Below are 22,315 nucleotides of genomic sequence, written 5' to 3'. Positions count from 1 at the left end.
TTGTTAGGTTGTCTTTTCGTTTTGTTGATGGTTTCCTTTGCTGTGCAGAAGATTTTTAGTTTGATGTGTCCCATTTGTTTATTTTTTCTATTGTTTCTCTTGCCCAGTCAGACATGGTGCTTGAAAATATGTTGCTAAGACTGATGTTGAGGAGCTTACTGCCTATGATTTCTTCTAGAAGTTTCATAGTTTCAGGTATTACATTCAAGTCTTTAATCCATTTGGAGTTAATTTTTGTGTATGGTGTAAGGTAAGGGTCTATTTTAATTTTTTTGCATGTGGCTATCCAGTTCTCCCAACACCATTTGTTGAAGAGACTTTCCTTTGTCCATTGTATATTCTTGGCTCTTTTGTCGAAGATTAGCTCTCCGTAGATGTGTGGGTTTATTTCTGGGCTTTTGATTCTATTCCATTGATCTGTGTGTCTGTTTTTGTGCTAGTACCATGCTGTTTTTGTTAATATAGCTTTGTAGTATATTTTGAAATCAGGGAGTGTGATACCTCCAGCTTTGTTCTTTTTTCTCAGGATTCCTTTAGCTATTTGGGGTTACTTGTTGTTTGATATAAATTTTAAGATTCTTTGTTCTATTTCTGTGAAAAATGTTGCTGGAACTTTGATAGGGATTGCATTGAACCTTTAGATTGCTTTAGGAAGTATGGACATCTTAACTATGTTAATTTCTCCAATCCACGAGCATGGAACATTTTTCCATTTCTTTGTGTCTTTTTCAATCTCTTTCAGCAATGTTTTATAGTTTGTGGTGTCCAGATCTTTCACCTCTTTGGTTAAGTTTATTCTTAGGTATTTTATTCTTTTTGTTGCAATTGTAAATGGGATGGTATTCTTAATTTCTCTTTCTGCTACTTCGTTGTTAGTGTATAGAAATGCAACTGAATTTTGTATGTTGATTTTGTATCTTGCAACTTTATTGTATTCCTTTATTACTTCTAAAAGTTTGTTGGTGGATTCCTTAGGGTTTTCTATATATAAAATCGTGTCATCTGCAAATAGTGAGAATTTCACTTCTTCCTTTCCAGTTTGGATCCCTTTTATTTTTTTTCTTGCCTAATTGTTCTGGCTAGGACTTCCAGTACTATGGTAAATAGGAGTGGTGAGAGTGGGCATCCTTGTTTGTTTCTGTTCTTAGAGGAATAGCTTTCAGTTTTTCACCATTGAGGATGATATTAGCTCTGGGTTTCTCATATATGGCCTTTATTATGTTGAGGTACTTTCCTTGTTTCCCCATTGTATTCAGAGTTTTTATCATAAATGGATGCTGTATCTTGTCAAATGCTTTCTCTGCATCTATTGAGATGATCACGTGATTTTTATTCTTCATTTTATTAATGTGGTGTATTATGTTGATTGATTTGCGAATGTTGAACCATCCCTGCATACCTGGAATAAATCCCACTTGATTATGGTGTATAATCTTTTTAATGTATTGTTGTATGCGATTTGCTAGTATTTTGTTGAGGATTTTTGCATCGATGTTCATCAGTGATGTTGGCCTGTAATTTTCTTTTTTTGCGTTGTCCTTGTCTCTTTTTGGTATCAGGGTAATATTGGCTTCGTAGAATGAGTTAGGGATCTTTCCCTCTTCAATTTTTTGAAAGAGTTTGAGAAGGATAGATATTAAGTCTTCTTTGAATGTTTGTTAGAATTCACCAGGGAAGCCGTCTGGTCCTGGACTTTTATTTTTGGGGAGGTTTTTGATTACTGTTTAAATCTCATTACTGTGATTGGTCTATTCAAATTCTCTATTTCTTCTTCTTCCAGTTTTGGAAGGTTGTATGATTCTAAGAATTTATCCATTTCTTCGTGATTGTCGTATTTGTTGGCATATAGCTTTTCATAGTATTCTCATAAACTTTTGTATTTCTGAGGTGTCTGTTGTAATTTCTCATCTTTCATTTATGATTTTACTTATTTGAGCCTTCTCTCTTTTTTTCTTGATGAGTCTAGCTAAAGGTTTCTCAATTTTGTTTATGTTTTCAAAAAACCAGCTCTTGGTTTTATTAATTTTTTCTATTGTTTTTTTAGTCTCTATTTCATTTATATCTGTTCTGATTTTTATTATTTCCCTTATTCTACTGATTTTGGGCTTTATTTGTTCTTCTTTTTCCAGTTCCTTTAGGTGCATTGTTAGATTGTTTATTTGAGATTTTTCTTGTTTGTTAAGATAGACCTGTATTGCAATATACTTCCCTCTTAGAACCGCTTTTGCTGTATCCCATAAATTCTGGCATGTCATATTTTCATTTGTCTCCAGGTATTTTTTTAATTTCTCCTTTGATTTCTTCGTTGACCTAATCGTTGTTCAGTAATATTTTGTTTAATCTCCACATATTTGTGGGTTTTCTGATTTTCTTCCTATAGTTGATTTCTAGTTTCATACCGTTGTGGTCAGAAAAGATACTTTGTATTATTCCAATCTTCTTAAATTTATGTAGACTTGTTTTTTGGCCTAATATGTGATCAATCCTGAAAAATGTTCCATGTGCATTTGAAAAGAACGTGTATTCTTTGGTTTTGGGATGGAATGCTCTGTATATATCTACTAGGTCCATCTGTTCTAGTGTGTCATTTAAGGCCAATGTTTCCTTATTGATCTTCTGTTTGGATGATCTATCCGTTGGTGTAAGTAGAGTGTTAAAGTCCCCTACTATTATTGTGTTACTGTCTATTTCTCTTTTTATGTCTGCTAATAATTGCTTTATCTATTTAGGTGGTCTTGCATTGGGTGCATAGATATTTACAAGTGTTATGTCCTCTTGTTGGATTGTTCCCTTGATCATTATGTAATGCCCTTCTTTGTCTCTTTTTACAGTTGTTTTTTAAAGTCTATTTTGTCTGATATGAGTATTGCTACCACAGCTTTCTTTTCATTGCCATTTGTGTGGAGTATCTTTTTCCATCCCTTCACTTGCAGTTTGTGAGGGACTTTAGATCTGAAGTGTGTCTCTTGTATGCAGCAGGGTCTTATTTTTTTATCCAATCAGCCACCATATGCCTTTTAATTTGAGAATTTAGTCCATTGACATTTAAAGTAGCTATTGATATGTATGTACTTACTGCCATTTTTTAATTTTTTTTCCTCAGTGTTTTAGTCGTCCTCTGTAAAGATTTGATGGTCTCTTTAGTTTGGCCTCTGTCTGAAAGCTCTACTCTTTATCTCCTCTCCTCCCTCATTTTATGTTTTGATATCATATCTAACTTCTTTTTTGTGCATTTGTATCCATTACCCTCTTATCATGGAAATAGATAATTTTTCCTATTTGTGGTCTTCTCTTTTTCCCTTAAATCAATCCCTTTAACATTTCTTGTAGTACTGGTTTCTTGGTGACAAACTCCTTTAATTTTTGCTTCTCTAGGACACTTTTGATTTCTCCTTCCGTTTTGAATCATAACCTTGCTTGGTAGAGTATTCTTGGCTGTAAGTTTTTTCCTTTTAGCAGTTTAAATATATCATGCCACGCTCTTCTAGCCTATAACATTACTGCTGAGAAGTCAGCTGATAGCCTTATGGGGTTTCCTTTGTATGTAACTTGTCTTTCTCTTGCGGCTTTTAGGATTCTCTCTTTATCTTTAATTCTGGACATTTTGATTATGATGTATCTTGGTGTGGGCCTCTTTGGGTTTATCTTGTTTGGTGCTCTCTGTGCCTCCTGTACCTGGATGTCTGTTTCCTTCCTTAGGTTATGGACGTTTTCATCTATTATTTCATCAAATATATTCTCTGCCCCTTTGTTTCACTCTTCTCCTTCTGGGACACCTATAACACAGATGTTATTGTGCTTGATGTTGTCCCAGAGGTCCCTTACGCTGTCTTCACTCTTTTTAATTATTTTTTCTTTTACCTGTTAAGCTTGGGAATTTCTTCTAGTCTTTCGTTCAGCTCACAGATCCATTCTTCTGTATCCTCTACTCTGCTTTTTTGTCCCTCTAGTGAATTTTTCGATTCCAGTATTGTATTATTCATTTCTTATTGGTTCTTTCTTATATCTTCCATTTCTTTGTTGACATTATCACTGAGTTCATCTATTTTTCTCCCCAGATCAGTGAGCATCCTTAGCACTCTTTGTTGGAACTCTCTGTCTGGTAGGTTGCTCATTTCTTTTTCACTTAATTCCTTTTCTGTGGTTTTGTCCTGTTCCCTTACTTGGAAGGTATTCCTTTGCCTTCTCATTTTGCCTCTTTCCCTGTGCTTGTGTCTGTGTATTAGGTAGGTCATCTGCGTCTCCTGCACTTGGATAGGTGACCTTATATAAGTGATGTCCAGGGAGGCCTGCAGTGTGCTTCCCTCAGTTCTCAATGTTCCAAGAGTGACCCCTATGTGGGCTACGTGTGTCCTTCTGTTGTGGCATGTTTGCTCTCCCTGTAGGTGCCCAGGGAGGCTGAGTCATGCTCCTGGTCAGCTATTGTAATGCTCACCTGTTTGTAGTTGTTGTGGGCCCTTCAGTCTCTTTATTGGGTGTGGGAAGCACCAGCACAGTTGGCTGCAAGTTCTAATACCACATTTGTGTTGCAGTATTTTTCTTAATTGAGTAGGCCCCCAGAGTGGCAGGTTGCTAGCCTCAGCAGCTTACAATTGCTATAAACCTCCAGCCTTAAGGTCTCTTGTCAGCTCTCTGCGGATTGCAGCTGTGTAGGGCTGGCCTCAGGCTCAGGAGCACCCAATTGTTTCAGGCTTTGGAAGGTGGGGCAAACTCCCTATTTGGGTCTTTGAGAAGCACAAGTCTTCTGCAGCTGACAAGCCCCACCGCCCACAGGTCCACACACATAGTCAACACAGTCCTGCCCCATGTGCGCACCCCGACCTCCTGAAGTGGACCCAGTCTCTCCCCGGTGGGAGCCCCACACACTCCACCACTGCCCCACTCTCTCCACCCACTCCTTGTGCATGCCCTGCCCCACTGAAGTGGGCTCAGTTGCCACAATGCAGAGAATCCTGTCTCCAATCTATGCAGGCCCACATGTTGCCTGAGGGCTTGTTGTTGGGTGGGGCCAGACACTTGGGTGGGCTGCCAGCCCTGGCGGAGGTGGATTAAATTGGTGCTCTAGTGGGTGGGGCAGACCCTGGGCTAGCAGGACCCAGGGAGAACTCCAATGGTGTTTGCCAGTGTCTGTGTCAGCACGCCCACACCAGGCCTCAACAATGGCCACTGCCAATGTCCCAGTCCCTGGAGAGGTCTCACCTCTCACTGCAATGCACTCAGCCTATCAGGTGAGTCTCTTTTCACCAAAGCACTGTCAACCTTTCTTTCTGGTGATTTTAGGTTGCTTTCTGAAATGGGTGAGTTTGCGTGTGGGCCCTTTAAGAGCTGGTTTTAATTTCTTTTTGAACCAGCTTTTCTGGGGGTACTCCCCAATGTTTTAGTAGCAGGCAAAGTCAGATATTATGCCACTTGTCTCGATTGTGCTGGGTCCACAAAAGGCCTACAGCAGGAGCGCTCCCCGGCTCAGGGCCACGCACCTCCAGGGAGGGCTGCATACCTTTGGGCTGCTCCTGGGCAGCCGTGAAGCGCTGCAGCTTGTGAAGGTGGCGTTTTTTCTCTCCAGAAGGGAGTTTCTGTCTCTTCCACCTCCACTATTATTGTCGTTTGTTGCAGGACTTCCTCTTATCCAGTTTTCAGTTCTCTCTCAAGGGTAATTTTTCCATGAGTAGTTGTAAATTGGCTGTGTCCACGGGAGGCGGTGAGTTCAGAGTCTGCTTACACCGTCATCTTGACTTCTATCTCATAAGGTATTTCTATTTTTAATTTTTTTGAGGAACCTCCATACTGTTTTCCATAGAGGCTGCACCAGTTTACATTCCCACCAGCAGTGGATTAAGGTTCCCATTTCTCCACAGCCCCTCCAGCATTTGTTGCTTTTTGTCTTGGTGATTATAGCCATTCTAATGGGTGTAAGGTGATATCTTTGTGTGGTTTTGATTTGCATTTCCCTGATGATCAGTGATATTGAGCATCTTTTCATGTGCCTATTGGCCATCTGTATATCTTCTTTGGATAAGTGTCTGTTCATTTTCTCTGCCAATTTTTTGATTGGGCTGTTTGTTTGTTTTTGTTATTCAGTTGTGTGAGTTCTTTATATATTATGGAGATTAATCCCTTGTCAGATATACGGTTTGTAAATACTTTTTCCCAGCTGGTGGGTTCCCTGTTCATTTTGATCTTGGTTTCATCTGCCTTGTAGAAGCTCTTTAATCTGATGAAGTCTCACTTGTTTATTTTTTCTTTTGTTTCCCTTGTCTGAGTAGACATGGAATTCAAGAATATCCCTTTATGGCTGATGGCGAGTAGTGTACTACCTATATTTTCCTCCAGGAGTTTTATAGTTTCAGGTCTCTCCTTTGGGTCGTTGATCGATTTTGAGTTAATTTTTGTGTATGGTGAAAGAAGGTGGTCTACTTTCATTCTTTTGCAAGTGGCTGTCCAGTTTTCCCAGCACCATTTATTGAAGAGACTTCCCTTTCTCCACTGTATGTCCTTAGTTCCTTTGTCAAAGATTCAGCTGCCCATAGATATGAGGTTTTATTTCTGGACTTTCAATTCTGTTCCATTGATCTGTGAGTCTGTTTTTGTACAAGTACCATGTTGTTTTAATTACTGTCTCTTTGTAGTAGATTTTGAAGTCAAGGATTGTGATGCCTCCAACCTTGTTCTTCTTTATCAGGATTCCTTTAGCTATACGGGGTCTTTTGTTGCCCCATGTGAATCCTGGTATTCTTTGTTCTATTTCTGTGAAGAATGTTCTTGGGATTCTGATTGGGATTGCATTGAATCTGTAGATTGCTTTAGGTAGTATGGTCATTTTAACAATGTTTATTCTTCCAATCCAAGCGCATAGAATCTTTTTCCATTTCTTTATGTCATCATTGACTTCACTCAGTAATGTCTTATAGTTTTCATTGTATAGGTCTTTCACTTCCTTGGTTAAATCTACTCCTAGATATTTTATTCTTTTTGTTGCAATTGTAAATGTGATTGTCTTCTTGAGTTCTCTTTCTGTTAGTTCGTTGTTTGTATATAGAAATGCAACTGATTTCTGTAGGTTGATTTTGTACCCTGCCACTTGGCTGTAGTTGTTGATTATTTCTAATAGTTTTCTAATGGATTCTTTAGGGCTTTCTATATATAAGATCATGTCATCTGCAAACAGTGAGAGTTTCACTTCTTTGTTGCCTATTTGGATTCCTTTTATTCCTTTTTCTTGCCTAATTGCTCCCCTCCAGTACTGTGTTGAATAAGAGTGGCAAGAGTGGACACCCTTGTCTTGTCCCTGTTTTCAGAGGGATGGCTTTCAGTTTTTCCACATTGAGTATGATGTTTGCTGTGGGTTTGTCATATATGGCCTTTATTATGTTAATGTACTTTCTTACTATACCCATTTTCTTGAGAGTTTTTATCATAAATGGATGTTAGATCTTGTCAAAAGCCTTCTCTGCATCTATTGAGATGATCATATTGTTTTTATTTCTCGTTTTGTTAATGTGGTGTATCACATTGATTGATTTGCGGATGTTGAACCATCCCAGTGTCTCTGGTATAAATCCCACTTGATCATGGTGTATGATGTTTTTAATGTATTGCTGTATTCGGTTTGCCAATATTTTGTTGAGGATTTTTGCATCTATATTCATCAGGGATATTGGTCTGTAGTTTTCCTTCTTAGTATTGTCTTTGCCTGGCTTTGGTATAAGGGTGATGTTGGCCTCATAGAATGTGTTGGGAAGTGTTCCATCTTCCTCTATTTTTTTGGAATAGTTTGAGAAGGATAAGTATTAAGTCTTCCTTGAATGTCTGCTAAAGTCTTCAGAGAAGCCATCTGGTCCTGGACTTTTATTTTTTGGGAGGTTTTTGATTACTGTTTCAATCTCTTTACTTGTGATTGGTCTATTCAGGTTCTCTATTTCTTCTTGATTCAGTTTTGGGAGGTTGTATGAGTCTAGGAATTTATCCATTTCTTCTAGATTGTCCAATTTTTTGGCATATAGTTTTTCATAGTATTCTCTTATAATCTTTTGTATTTCTGTGGTAAGTGTTGTAATTTCTCTTTTTTCAGTTCTAATTTTATTTATTTGAGCCTTCTCTCTTTTTTTCTTGGTGAGTCTGGCTAAGGGTTTGTCAATTTTGTTTATCTTCTCAAAGGACCAGCTCTCTGTTTCATTGATCATTTCTACTGTTTTTTAAATTTCAATTTCATTTATTTTTGCTCTGATTTTTGTTATTTCCCTCCTTCTGCTGACTTTAGGCTTTGTTTGTTATTCTTTTTCTAATTCCGTTAAGCGTAGTTTGAGGCTGCTTATTTGGGCTTTTTCTTGTTTGTTAAGGTAGGCCTGTGTTCCTATGAGTTTCCCTCTCAGGACCACTCTTGCTGCATCCCATATGAGTTGGTACGATGTATTTTCATTTTCATTTGTCTCCCGATATGCTTTGATTTTTCCTTTAATTTCATCAATGATCCATTGGTTGTTTAGTAGCATGTTGTTGAATCTCCACAGCTTTGTCATTTTCTTGTTTTTTTCCTTGTAGTTGATTTCTAACTTCATGGCATTATGGTCTGAAAAGATGCTTGTTATGATTCCAATCTTATTAAATTCATATAAGCATGCCTTGTTTCCCAACATATAGTCTATTCTTGAGAATGTTTCATGTGCGCTTGAGAAGAATGTGTAATCTGCTGTGTTTGGAGGGAGTGCTCTGCGTATGTCTATTAAGTCCATCTCATCTAGATTTTCATTTAGGTCCATTATTTCCTTATTTATTTTCTGTCTGGATGATCTGTACATTGATGAGAGTGGGGTGGTACGATCCCATACTATTATTGTGTTGTTGTTAATATCTCCTTTTAGGTTTGTTAATAGTTGCTTTATGTACCTTGGTGATCCTGTATTGGGTGCATATATATTAAAAAGTGATATGTCTTCTCTGTGGAGTGTCCCTTTTATCATTGTATATTGCCCCTCTTTGTCTCTCATCACCTGTTTTATCTTGAGGTCATCTTTGTCTGATATAAGTATGGCCACACCTGCTTTCTTTTGTTTGCCATTAGCTTGGAGTATTGTCTTCCATCCTTTCACTCTGAGCTTGTGTTTGTCTTTAGGGCTGAGATGTGTTTCCTAGAGGCAGTATATTGTTGTGTCTTTGTTTTTTTTTTTGTGAGGAAGATCAGCCTTGAGCTCACATCCATGCTAATCCTCCTCTTTTTGCTGAGGAAGAACGGCTCTGAGCTAACATCTATTGCCAAACCTCCTCCTTTTTCTTCCCCAAAGCCCCAGTAGATAGTTATATGTCATAGTTGCACATCCTTCTAGTTGCTGTATGTGGGACGCGGCCTCAGCATGGCCAGACAAGCAGTGTGTCGGTGCGCACCTGGGATCCGAACCCGGGCCACCAGCAGTGGAGCATGCGCACTTAACCGCTAAGCCACAGGGCCGGCCCTGTTGGGTCTTGTTTTTTAATCCATCCCACCACTCTGTGTCTTTTGATTGGAGAGTTCAGTCCATTTACATTTAGGGTAATTGATGATATATGGAGGCTTGTTGTTGTTATTTTCTCACTCTTTTTCCAGTTCTTTTGCATTTCTTTTGTTTCTCCTCCCATGTGTTTCAGACCACCAACTTAGTTTGGTATTTCTGTATGGGAGTTCTCTTAGTTTGCTCTTTCTTTATCATTTGTGATTCTGTTCTGATTATTTGGTTATTGGTTACCATGAGGTTTGTATAAAAAATCTCGTAGATGTGATAGTCCATTTTTTGATGGCCTCTTATTCCCTTAGACTAAGTCAATTCAATCCCTTCCCTCTTCCCCTTCTAAGTTATTATTGTCACATCTTATTCCTTCTTGTGTTGTGAGTTCGTGTTTAACATGATGAGGTTATATTTATGCTTGGTTCTTACCTTCCCTTGATCTTTGGTTTTATATTTAAGTGTTTGCTAATTTATTTTGGTAGAGGACTGCAATTTTTCTGGTTTTGTTGACCTATTTTCCTCCTTGCTCAAAACTTTAAATCCCCTTTCTCTTTTTTTCCTCAGGGATGTGAGCCTTCTTGAGCACATCTTGTAGTGGGGGTCTTGTGCCAATGAACTCTCTTAGCTTTTGTTTATCTGGGATAGTTGTTATTTCTCCATCATATCTGAAGGATATTTTTGCTGGATAGAGTATTCTTGGCTGAAAGTTTTTGTCCTTCAGAATTTTGAATATATTGTTCCACTCTCTCCTAGCCTGTAAAGTTTCTGTCGAGAAATCAGCTGAAAGCCTGATAGGAAATCCTTTGTATGTTATTTTTTTTTGTCTAGCTGCCCTCACTATCTTTTCTTTGTCATTGACTTTTGCCAGCTTTACTACTATATGCCTTGCAGAGGGTCTTTTCGTGTTGATATATTTGGAGATCTATTTATTTCATTCACTGGTGTTTCCAGCTCCTCCCCCAGGTTTGGGATGTCCTCAGATATTATTTCTTTGAACAAGTTCTCTGTTCCTTTTTCCCTCTCTTCTCCCTTTGGAATACCTACAATCCTTATGTTGGATTTCCTAATTGAGTCAGACATTTCTCGGAGAGTTTCTTCATTTCTTTTTAGTCTTAGTTCTCTTTCCTCCTCCATCTGGAGCATTTCTGCATTGCTGTCCTCAATATTGCTAATTCTTTCCTCCGTATTGTCAGCTCTGGTGCTTAAGGCTTCCAGATTGTCTTTATCTCCTCTATTGCGTTTTTCATCTATAAGATTTCTGATTGGTTTTTTTTTTTTTTACAGTTTCAATCTCTTTTGTGAAGAAACTCTTGATTTCATTGAATTGTCTGTCTGTGTTTTCTTGTGTTTCATTAAGCTTTTTTATGATGGCTATTTTGAATTCTCTGTCATTAAGGTTATACATTTCTGTGCTTTCTGGGTCGACTTCTGAGTGCTTATCATTTTCCTGTTGGTCTGGAGATTTAATATATTATTGCATGGTGCCTGTCGGTGTTGGCTTACTTTTCCTCATAGTGAAAATATATGGTCGCAGTTTCCTCTTGCTGCTGCTAGGTGGGGGTCAAGCTGTGTATTCTGGCCTGCCTCAATCCACGGGCACTCTCGCCAGCCCCTGGCTGATCTGAGGCGTGGCTGAGTGGAGGCTGCTGGGGGGGAAGCGTGGGGACAGCTGGAGCTGGAGTGTGGGAACAGCTGAGACTGGAGCGCATCTAGGCCGAAGCAGCTGGGACTCAGGTGCGGGTGGGTTGAAGCAGCTGCAGCTGACGTGCCACTGGGTCAAAGAAGCAGGGGCTGGAGTGCGCTGGGCCAAAGAAGCAGGAGCTGGAGCACCGCTGGGCTGAGCAAGGAAGAACTGGAGCACGCTGGGCCAAAGAAGCTGGAACTGGAGTGTGCTGGGCCAAAGAAGCTGGAACTGGAGTGCACTGAACCAAAGAAGGAGGAGCTGGAGCACAGCTGGGCCAAAGAAACTGGAACTGGAGTGTGGTGGGCCAAAGTTGCTAGCGCCAAGTCAGCTGGAGCCTGAGCACGGGCCAAGCCGAAGCTGCTGGAGCCATGGATGTGGGGTGGGGGCAGTCAAGGCGAAGGGGCTGGGGACGGGGCACAGTCCAGCTGAAGGAGCTGGGGCCATGGCTCGGGGAAGCCAGGGAGGCTGGGGCTGAGGCTTCATCCCACCAGAGCAGCTGGGGCTTTGGCATCGTGGGGCCTGAGCTGCCGCTGCCTCTGGTGCAGGGGCACAGGCTCGTCTTGGTGCTGGTGAGGCCTGGGCACCTGGGGGAGGCTGCCTGTGGGGTGGGGCGGTCACGGTGCCCCTGCTGGTGGGGCCTGGGCGCCTGGGGGCCACTGCCTCTGGGGACGGGGCTGAGCTGAAGCACTGCTGTGCTGAAGCAGCAGTCACGCGGGCCAGGTGGCGGAGGGGTGCTTACTTTCACCTCCCCGATCTGAGAGGTTTCTTGCCTCGCTGTCGCTGTCTGCTATCCTGAGGGGATAGCTTGCCGAAACTACCCTCGCAACAGTTCTGCTCCCTCTTTAGGGGGATCCCCTCAGGCTGTGAGGGGTCTTGGGGACTGCCGGTGGTGAGCTGCCTCTCCCCCTCCTCTGAGATCTGCATGGTCTCAGTCTCTGGGTCTCAGTCCTTGGGGAAGGAAAGGAGCTCCTCTTACCTCCTTCCACTTCCTCTGGGGATTCCAACACCTCTGTCCTCTGGTGTACGACAGCCTGGATGCCTCAGATGTCCCCTGTGTCGTGTGAATAGCTTCTGTTGGAATATGAATGTCCTTTTTGTTGTGTCTTAGAGGGGGAGAGTTCAATGTGGGAAGCTCACTCTGCCATGATGCTGCCGTCACTCTCTTTGCTGATAGTTTTTGTCTTTCAGTGGAATATATCTCTCCTCTCTCTCCTAGTCTGTAAGGTTTATGCTGAGAAATCCTCTGATAGCCAGATGGGGGCTCCTTTGTAGGTTATATTCTTCTCTCTTGCTTCCTTTAATATTTTTTCTTTGTCATTGACTTTTGCCAGTTTTAATCTTACATATCTTGGAGAAGGTCTTTTTTTGCGTTGATGTAATTAGGAGTTCTATTAGCTTCAAGTACTTGCATGTCCAGTTCCTTCCCAAGGTTTGGGAAGTTCTCAGCTCTTATTTCTTTGAATAAGCTCTCTGCTCCTTTTCCCCTCTCTTCTCCTTCTCGGATATTTATAATCCTCATGTTACTTTCCCTAATTGAGTTTGATATTTGTCAAAGAATTTTTCCTTTTATAAAAAATCTTATATGTCTCTCCTGGTCCACCTGGATCATTTCTAGGTTTCTATTTTCGAGCTCACTGATTCTCTCTGTCATAAGGTCTGCTCTATTTTTATGCTTTGTGCATCATTTTTTATCTCATTAATTGCGTTCTTCATATCTAGAATTTTCCTTTGTATTTTTTTTAGAGCTTCAATCTTTTTGGTGAAGCATTCCTTCTGTTCATTAATTTTATTCCTGAGCTCAATGAACTGTCTTTCTGAGTTTTCTTGTAATTCTTTGAATTTCTTTATGACAGCTATTTTGAATTCTCTGTCGGTCATAGTGTATTCTTGTGTGACTTCAAGTTTGGTTTCTGGAAAGTTGTATTCTCCTTCTGTTCTTCCAGGTTACTGTAGTTCTTCACGGTATTTGATGTACTGATCCAGTGCTGGCACATTTGTGGTAGTAACCTCCATTCTTACTTGGGTAAGGCTTTAGTTACTTTTGTTCTGTGCTACTTCTGGCTGTACTTGAGAGCCTGCACTTTCCACCCTCCGCTGCCTCTGTTAAAGGTGTCATCAGTGCCCTTCTTATGCTGGTTGTTTCTCTGAATTTGGTGGTGCCTTGCTGCATTCAATGTTGCTGGAGTCTCAGGTGTTGCCACTGGGGTCTCTGGGCTGTGAGCACTTCTGCTGCTTCTGGGGTTGCCTGGGTCTTGTGTTCCCTTGCTTGCTCTCTGGGCTTTCCACGGTCTTGGGTGCTCCTGCCCCATGCACCACCTGTGTTTCAGCTCCTGGGTTATCTGGGGGTACTGGCAGCACCACTGCCAGGGGTGCTGGGTTCACAGGTGTCGCTCATGCTGTTGGGGGCCCAGGTTCTTGTATGCAGCCTCTGCTCCTTGTAGAGCTGGTGTTGGGGATGCTGCCACTGGGGACTGGGTCTCAGGTTCTGCTGTGATTCCTGGGACCTCAGGTTGCAGGTGTCACCTGCCACTGCTGGGGGAGGAATAGTGGCTAAGCTGCAAGTGTTGATGCTGTCCCTGCAGTTTCTGGTCACTGGTGCCTGCTGGTGTGATTTGTGAGACCTCAGGTTAGGGCATCCTGCTCCTGCAGGTGAAATCCATGTTTGGTTGCTATCCCCACTGCTGGAAAGACTAGCACCACTGCAAGGGGAGGAGGAGCAGCTGGGTCACTGGCACCACTCTGTGTTCTAAAGCCTCAGGACATGCATGTCCACCACCCACTGCTCAGGGGGCTAGGGTCACAGCCTCTGGTCTCTGGGGCTGCTCTGTGCTGGTAGTCTTCTCTGAAACTTCAGATGAGAGTGCCCCACCCCTGCTGGGGAAGTTTATGCCTTGGATGTAGTCCCTACTGCTGGAAAGACCGGTGCCAGTGGTGGGGGAGTGGATAGGGGGCCAGGTCTCTGATTCTGCTCTGTATCCTGAAGCCTCAGGGCGTGTGCACCACCCACCAACCCTAGAAGGGGCAGGAGACACAGCTTTTGGTTGTCAGTGCTGGCGTGCATGCTGATGATCTACTCTGAGAATTTGGATCAGGGACCTCACCCTTGCTGAGGAAACTCATGCCTTGGCTGTAGTCCCTACTGCTGGAAAAACCAGCCTGTTGCCAGGGGAGGGGGAGGGGCCATGTTGCCAGCTCTGCTGTAGTCTTGAGCCTCAGGACGTGTGTGTCACCTGCCACTGCTGGGGGTGGGAAGGTGCGAGGCCGCGATTGCCCCTTTTGCCTATATAGCCTGTGGTCACTGGCATGTACACTGGTGTGAGGAACCACGTATGGGTTTGCTGCCACTGATGGAGAGGGACGGTGTTGTTTCCCTTGTTCCAATGCATTTAGGAGGTCCAGTCTACGCATCATGAGATGTATAGGGGCATGGATCACTCAGGCATTCTGGTGTTCTGGGCAGGGAGTGCTTTGTGGGTCACAAGATGTCTGAATGGTTGTAACTTAGGTGGGAGAGACAAAGAGAACGACTCACTGCACCATGATGCTGACGTGACTCCTGGGCTCAACTTTTTGAAGGACAGTCCATAAGACGGGATTATTGAGTTCTAATACCTGCTGTATGTTTTGGTACAGCCCCTGGACAAAGAACGACTTCTACGTTTTTCAACGATTAACAAAAATCAAAGGAAAATTAATATTTTATGACCCATGAGGATGATTTGAAATTCACAATTTAGTTTTCTGTAAACAAAATTTCATAGGAACACTTCTATGCCCATGTGGTTATGTGTCACCTACACTTACTTTTGTGCTACAACAGCAGTATCGAGAGGTGACAAAGAAGATCAGATGACTCACAAAGCCCAACATATTTACTATTTGTCCTTTAGAAAAAAGTTGCCATTTAGAACATGACAGTGACAAGTAGAAGAGTCTGAGACGGCATGCAGAGAAAACATCTTAGAAAAAGTTATGCGTATGCCGACACTGAGAAAAATGTAGGAATTAACCAGAAGAAGGGCAATTTGGTGAGGGAACAGCAGCCAGGAGCAGGGAGCTCTTAGAGAATGTAATCATGGGGCAGAGATGAGAACAAAGAACAAGTGATGTAACTTAGTATCTACATGTCTCTACAGGACACATATCCATCTGGGTTAAGTCTGAGGATATTTACTATTTATTTCAGTAGATTGGAGCTAAGCAATTCCGGAATGATTTCATCAATATAACTGTAACAGGAGTCGGAGTTAACCATTCTGTGAGTCTGTTGTTTTAGTCCCATGCTTTTAAAGATGTTCCTTTTCAGACAAAAGAAAAATAAGCCCTGACCAGGAACAATGGTTAACATCACAAACGTTTTTTATTTCAATTGCAGAACAAACCAACTAACCTAAATGTTCATACTTTCACATTTGCTTTCTGTAATCCTTAAATTAAAAATAAGGGATATTATTGAAAAAAAAAGTCAGCATTTCTGTCCCTACATCTATTATTCTCCCTCCAAGTACAAGCAGTGTTAGGAATCTACACTTTACCAGACACATTAGCAAGGTTTATTAAGCATCTCTCTATCTATTTAAATCATGACCTGTCCTAAATTCTAAAGAGTATTACAATATTTTATCCCCACGTCTACCCCGGGAGGTAGTACACAAGTGCAAGTACAGCCAGGTTCAACGGCCAAATTTATGGAGATCCAGGAGGTTGGCTGAATAGTGCCCCCTAGAATTGTGCATGTCTAATCCCCAGAACCTGTGAATGGTACCTGACATGGCAAAGGGACATTGCAGATGTGAGGAAGTTAAGAATCTTGAGATTGGGAGATTATCCTGGATTATCTTCTTGGGCTCAGTCATCACAGGGTCCTCAGAAGAGGAAAGCAGGAGGGTGGGAGTGATAGAGAGATGAAGGAATGAAGGGAGCAGAGGTTAGGGAGGTTAAGGAGATGCTACACTTGTGGGTTTGGAGATGGAGGAGGGCGCTCCAAGGCAAGGACTGCAGGCAGAGTCTAGAAACTTGACAAGTCAGGAACACAGACCAGAAACTAGAACAGGAACACAGGCCTGCAGATGTATTTTAGATTTTTACTCTCCAGAACCACAAGAGAATAGATTTGTATTGCTTAAAGACTATGACTCTGGTAAATTGTTACACATTCAATAGCAAATGAATCTTCTCCATTATCCCAGTAGATTACATGGCCAGGGCCCTATCTCTTCTGGCTGCCCCCTAAGGGTCCACGCAGTCTTTAGGTGCCAGTTGAGGGTCGTCAGTGCTTGTCACTATATTCAGGAAGAGACTTGTCTGATTCCATTTAAGGGCGTCTTCCAGCTGTAGCAGGCCTCAGCCAACAGGACCCCCAGGACCAAGAGAATCAGGCCAGCCAGGCTCAGCCGGACTTGATTCTCTGCAGAAGGATGCCAAGCAGTAGGCTCTGAGAGAAAAGGATAGAAGGTTACAGAGGGGGCACCAAGGCCGTTCCACTAACGTACTGCAAAACAAGAGCACATTTGTCTAGTCTACTGGCTGTGGCATGTAGGCAGACCAGCCCACCCCCACAGGATAAGCAATTACTTACCTTTCTTTCCTCCTGTCATTGTGGGTGCGGTGGTGATCCCACCAGGGAATTCTGGGGTCAAGAAAGACAGGCGTGGGGAGACGGTGCCTCCAGCCTGCCCCACTGGAGCCCTGCCTGCTCTTTCCTTGCTATTGCCCTCTGATTAAACCATGGACTCAGCAAACAGGAATGGTCTCCTGGACACTCTATGTACACGTGAAGCTTCTGTCTACCTCATGCCTTTTGCACCTGCTATTCTCTCTGCCTCTGTGCTCCTTCTACAAATATTAGCAGTTACTCACCAGGTGAAGGTCTGGGCTTCGTGGGATGAGGATCGTCAGGAGCTTCTGCAAAGGGGATGAAATCAGAGTGGTTTTCTTTCTCGCTTCTGCTTGAATTTTTTTTTGTTTTCCATCTAAACTCAGTTACTCACCAGGTGAAGATCTGGGGTTTGTGGGATCAGGATCCACAGGAGCTTCTGCAAATGGGGATGAAATGGGAGTGGTTTTCTTTCTCTCTGCTCAGGCTCCCTTCTACCCACATTCCCCAGGACTACACTCCCCTTCCCTGGCCCCCGGGCATGTGGTAGGAGGGCTGCAGCGTGGATGAGGGGAGTGAGATCGCCAGAGCTTCCTGTCTAAGCAGATGGTGGTGACACCATCTTCCCACCACACTGTCCTCCTTTTCCCAATCACTGCTCCACCGGGACAGTGTCGATCTCTCGGAGGGGACATGAGGATGGGTGGGCTGGGGCTTCCTTACCTCTGACCTGAAGCTGCAATCGGTCACTGGGGTGAGACCACACATAGGGGTAATGGCTGAAGACACCATAGCATCTGTAGGTCCCGGCCTGTGTGGAGGATACTTGATTCAACAGGAAGACAGCCTGGTGTCCTCCATCCTGGGAGTTTGAGCTTCGCTTCTGAATGGTGTGACCTCCTTCTTTTTTCATAAGAATAAATGCATCAAACTTGAGCGTTGAGAAACACCGCAACTTCACATTCTCCCCTGAAGCCACCACAGTTCCAGTCATGCTTGAGAGGGAGGGTTTTTCATAAGCTCCTGAGAAAGAAGGAAGTTTGGTGACAAAGGGCATGGCCACACACATGCATTGTCCCTTTTTGTTCCCCAGGAGCCCACAGGGCTCTGGTTTCTATCCCCTCCTTGTTCCGCCCTGAGCAATCTGTCTCTGTGTCATCCCTGATTCATTCCTAAGGATAGTGGTTGGTCCTCTGTGCTTTGTATTGGTAAAGCCTGGTTCTTCCCTGTGTAAGGGGGTCAGTCCTGGCTCTGCTGCCTCTGTGTACACTCACCAGTCATCACCAGCTGCAGGAAGTCGCTGAACTGGGACCATCTCTCTCCACTGCTATAGGAACAGTGGTACAGCCCTGCCCAAGGTGGTGTCATCTCCGCGATACTCAAAGTGTTGCTTTTCTTAGGTAGCAGTTGCTTCTCTTCATCTGAGGGCTCAGGGCTACTCACTTTAGATATCACGTATGCTTCAGCCTCTGCGGGCCCTTGGCACAGGATCATCACAGGATCCCCAGGTGGAACTATGGATCCTGGTAGAGCTGTGATATGAGGTCGTGGGAGAGTTCCTAGAAGAAAGGGGACAGATGTGGGCCTACAGGTGTGTCCGTTTCTCACACCATCCCTCCTCTTCATCCCCTCTTACAGCCACTGGTCAGAATGCTGAGTCCCCTCTTCCCAGCTGCCAAGAGAGCTGATGTCTGGCCCAAACCAGGAGAAGGGACTTGGGATATTAAGATGAATACTCACCCTTTTGTGCCTGAGTCTTCTGGCCTAGATACAACCCTGGGAGGAAACAGCAGGTGAGACAGCTCAGCCTTCTAGAATCAGCAGCCCTGCACCCTGTAGCCTTGTATTTGTAGCTGGGCCCTTCTCTCCCAGACTCACCAAGACAGAGCAGGGTGGGAACAACCAGGGACATGGTCTTGCATCCAATCTGGCCTGCTGGCCCCAGCGATGCTGCTCTTCTGAGGAACAGACTTCTCTGGATTGACACAGACCTCCAGGAAGTGTGGGAGTGGCCCAGGTTTCACCAGGAGAGCAAGGCAATACACATCCTCTCTCCACCTACTTCCTCCTTGGTGGGGCTTGCAGAAATACCTAACATCATGAAGAGGTTAATCCTCTGAACCTCAAACTACAATTAGTCCAACGTGATTCCTGTTTTTTGGCCCCAATGCCACATGACCATTTTAATCTTTCAATATGATTCAAGGGGTAAAAGAGACACAGGGTACAGAACAGGAAAGAAATCATTTCCACTCCTAGGACTGCTCTGAAATATCATGTAAACTCACGGCCCTTGCTTCTTAATTCTCCATTCCATTCGCTATGTACGAAACGGGGAAATGATAATGAGTTCCTAAAGAGCTAAAATCACATAGTATGTAAATTGTCCAAAATAGACCTTGCTGGAGAGGCAATTACATGATTATTATTCCCCCTCCTGCCCCACTTCTGTCTCTATTCCCAACACAATGGCAGCACTCATTCTCCACGGGTGCCAATTTTGAACCTAAACGAGATTCTTACATTAGGTTAAACTTTTCACACTGGCTGGATCTTACTGAATACCTATGCCCTCTGTTCTCCTGGATAAACAGGTACCATTGATTTAAATCTTCCCCTATCATACCTTCATGATGCTATCATCACAAAAAACCAAAAATAATTTATAGCTAATATTTTATGAGTTTTCATTTTATTCCAGACAGGCAGATTACATATAGGGGGTTTGGGTTTAATCTTCACAAACCTTGTGGTACTTTGAGTTGTTATCCTGAGTTGTTTATACATCTATGTAATCATGTTGTAAATCTAAACCTTCCAGTTAGGATTCACTCAGAACATCAGGACTACTGTGAGTGACATGAAATATAGGCTTTATTACAGGGATTAGACCTCATGTGATTGTGGTTGTAGATAATGAAGTCTGTGGAAGGCAATTGTCATTACATTTGTTGGTCATCCTGAGTCACTCAAGGCCAGCCAGTCTAGGTATTGAGAAGAAAAGCTGGTTACGATGTAAGGCAGATTGAGGGCACACTGGAGCCCTCAAGGGAATTCGGGAGTGAATCTATCTCTCCCCATCTCCAACCTCAACGGTGTATGTTGCTCTTCACGACAGATCTTCAAAAATGTTAACGCAGGTGCCAGCCTAGTTGAAGGAACTGAGGGAGCTGGAGGAATAGTGGCCTAGGCTGCGAGCTCACACCAGTGGGTGAGCCAGAGGGTCCCGTATAATATGTGTGGGCTTCAACACACTAACTCTACACTTATCACACTCACTGCCTAGGGGTCAACATGCTTGTGGCTTCACTTCCACTTTCTACATTTTGTGCTGATTCCTGCTGTGGTCATCCCTAACCTAGAGCCAGAGAGAGAAGATAATTCTAGGAAACATAATTCAAGCTTAGCTAAATTGATATGGTGCAAAGCCACCATAGCTGCTCCTCATCAACTTGGCTTCCAAACACACATCTTTTCACCATACTTCACTTCCAGATACAGCAATAGCAAAACTATTGTTTCACTTGACATGATGCAAACACTCTTTATACAACCAGGCACACGCCAATCACCTCCCAGGTAGAGATTACAAAGCCATTTTATGTATCATGGGATGATGTTCGGTCCTTTCCTAGTAGAATCTCACTCTTACTTTGATAATCTCTCCAGTAAATCACTGAGAAATAACGTTAACAGCTAAGCCTGGACTTCAGAATCAATTGTGAAATTATCGTTCAGTCTCTTTATTAATAATAAGAAAGGGTGGTGGTCACAGAAAGGGAGAAAAGTGGGGGCAATGCAAGTGATACACAGAAGACACAGGCACCTTCACGGGGATCTTGCACATCTCTGATTTATTTAAGCTTAGTAGCATCTGACCCATTTCATGTTGGCCCAAGGCCCACTTTAGTATTCTTACTGGAGCATGACAATGACTTCTTCCCCCACAGGAGCAGTAAATGCAGGGAGTCCTCTCCCCAGCCTCCATTCCATGAGATCCATTGTTCTGGACATGGACATGTGAGCTGGCTTTGTCATGGAGCATCCGTTGCCCTTCTCTGTCTTCAGGGTGCTGAGGCCTGCTGAGAGCTGGTAGTGCTGTGGGTAAATAATTGCAACATAATGAGTTTCCTGGTGTTGAGGTTGCAGCCATGCGAGCTGAAACATATTGAGGTCTGTGGTAGAAACAGCAGTGTCCACATAAGACCTGGTCTGTGGGGGGATTCAGGGCACTGCTGCTGGGAACTGAGCCTGGAGGCTCATTCACTAGCTCTCCAAATGGTTCTGAAGCTTCACACTGTTATCTAATACTCATTTTAAATGAATCAATAGTGAAAGCTTCCATTGATATCATCCCAAACCAGTGAGATTTAATGAATGGTTGGTTCTTGGGCTGACAGGAAAGGGAAGAAGTAAGGATGATGCCCTCCAGATTTTTACTTGGTTTATTGACTGAAGGCTGGTGCCATAAGCAAGGAGGGAAAGAGCCTGCCTGTGTGTGTGTGTGTGTGTGTGTGTGTGTGTGTTTCATCAATGAAGCATCTTCTCTCACTGTATTCATAGGTTTTATGCCATCAGGACAGGGGTGGACCCTTGAGAGCTGGCTGCTTGATATTATGGATGCAAAACTTGTGCTACTGTTTATTTAGGCACTGTCTTTACCTATTTAAAATAGCTCCATGTTTAGTCAATTTTGTAATGCAAGTCTTATACTCTCTTTGACATTGGCCACCTCTTGCCAAAAACCTTGGTACAGATCCACATCCCCCATATCCACAGCTCTTAATTTATTTGCTTTTATGGCCTTTGTAGACAATGGTAGAATCATATATAGTTCTTCAAATTCGAAATAGCGCTTACTTTCCACTAGGAGTTCCCTTTGGTAGTCGTGTGTCGGTAGCATCCTTTTAAGCTTAACATTAGCATTATCATGGCCTGACAAATCAGGCCCAGACAAATCAGATCCCCTGTGTTTATATCCTGGGGTCACAGCCTGGGCATAGAGAAACATGGTGTAGAGGTTGTAATTTGAGATGTCTGTTGCTGAGGAGAAGCAGTTTCCCTAGGACTGAGAAGATAATTGAAAGTTCCAACTCAGAGGCAGACAGGTCAAAAGTGGCTAGACAGGGCTTTCCTTTCTCTGACATTAGAGGAAAATATCCATCTCTCTCTCTCTCTTTCTCTTTCTCTCTCATCTGTCTATCTATCTATCTATCTATCTATCTATCTATCTATCTATCTATCTATAACTTTCTTTTTCTATCCTCTATCTACCTGTTTATCATTTATATCTTTCACCTATCTTTATCTCTCACTTTCTCTCTCTCTCTGTATAATATATACACATGTATATTTATCTGTTATAGTCTTAGCTTTGTGTCATTTATATCTCTCATCTATATCTATTTATCATTCATCTGCATCTATCAAACTTCATCATCTCTCATCTATCTATCATCTATCCATCTATCCATCCATCCATCATTTATCTATCTGTCTGTCTATCTATCTATCTATCTCTCTATCTCTCTATCTCTCTATCTCTCTGTCTATCTAATC

At 42.9% G+C, this 22,315-nt stretch overlaps 1 protein-coding gene and 1 long non-coding RNA gene across 2 annotated transcripts in view; both read right to left on the bottom strand.

The window, feature by feature from the left end:
- Positions 1 to 20,802, bottom strand: part of LOC131397423 (leukocyte immunoglobulin-like receptor subfamily B member 4) — a 78,455-nt gene extending 57,653 nt beyond the window's left edge. The window contains exons 1-4 of the mRNA XM_058530273.1: positions 20,583 to 20,802; positions 18,497 to 18,847; positions 18,031 to 18,315; positions 17,480 to 17,779 (exon numbers count right to left, since the gene is read on the bottom strand). Of these exons, the coding sequence (XP_058386256.1) occupies positions 17,480 to 17,779; positions 18,031 to 18,315; positions 18,497 to 18,668 (757 nt within the window). The 5' untranslated portion in view covers positions 18,669 to 18,847; positions 20,583 to 20,802. The remainder of the gene's footprint in view (positions 1 to 17,479; positions 17,780 to 18,030; positions 18,316 to 18,496; positions 18,848 to 20,582) is intronic.
- On the bottom strand, positions 16,446 to 17,220 carry LOC131397425 (uncharacterized). The gene is made up of 3 exons (XR_009216765.1): positions 17,151 to 17,220; positions 16,739 to 17,064; positions 16,446 to 16,594 (listed from the first exon to the last, which is right to left on the bottom strand). It is a non-coding gene; the product is annotated as an uncharacterized LOC131397425 (long non-coding RNA).
- Positions 20,803 to 22,315: the final 1,513 nt, after the last annotated feature.

This window comes from Diceros bicornis, chromosome 34, assembly GCF_020826845.1.
Source record: "Diceros bicornis minor isolate mBicDic1 chromosome 34, mDicBic1.mat.cur, whole genome shotgun sequence".
Taxonomy (NCBI): Eukaryota; Metazoa; Chordata; class Mammalia; order Perissodactyla; family Rhinocerotidae; genus Diceros; species Diceros bicornis.
Note: the sequence above shows the minus strand (reverse complement) of the source record. Positions and strands in the feature narration are given on the sequence as shown.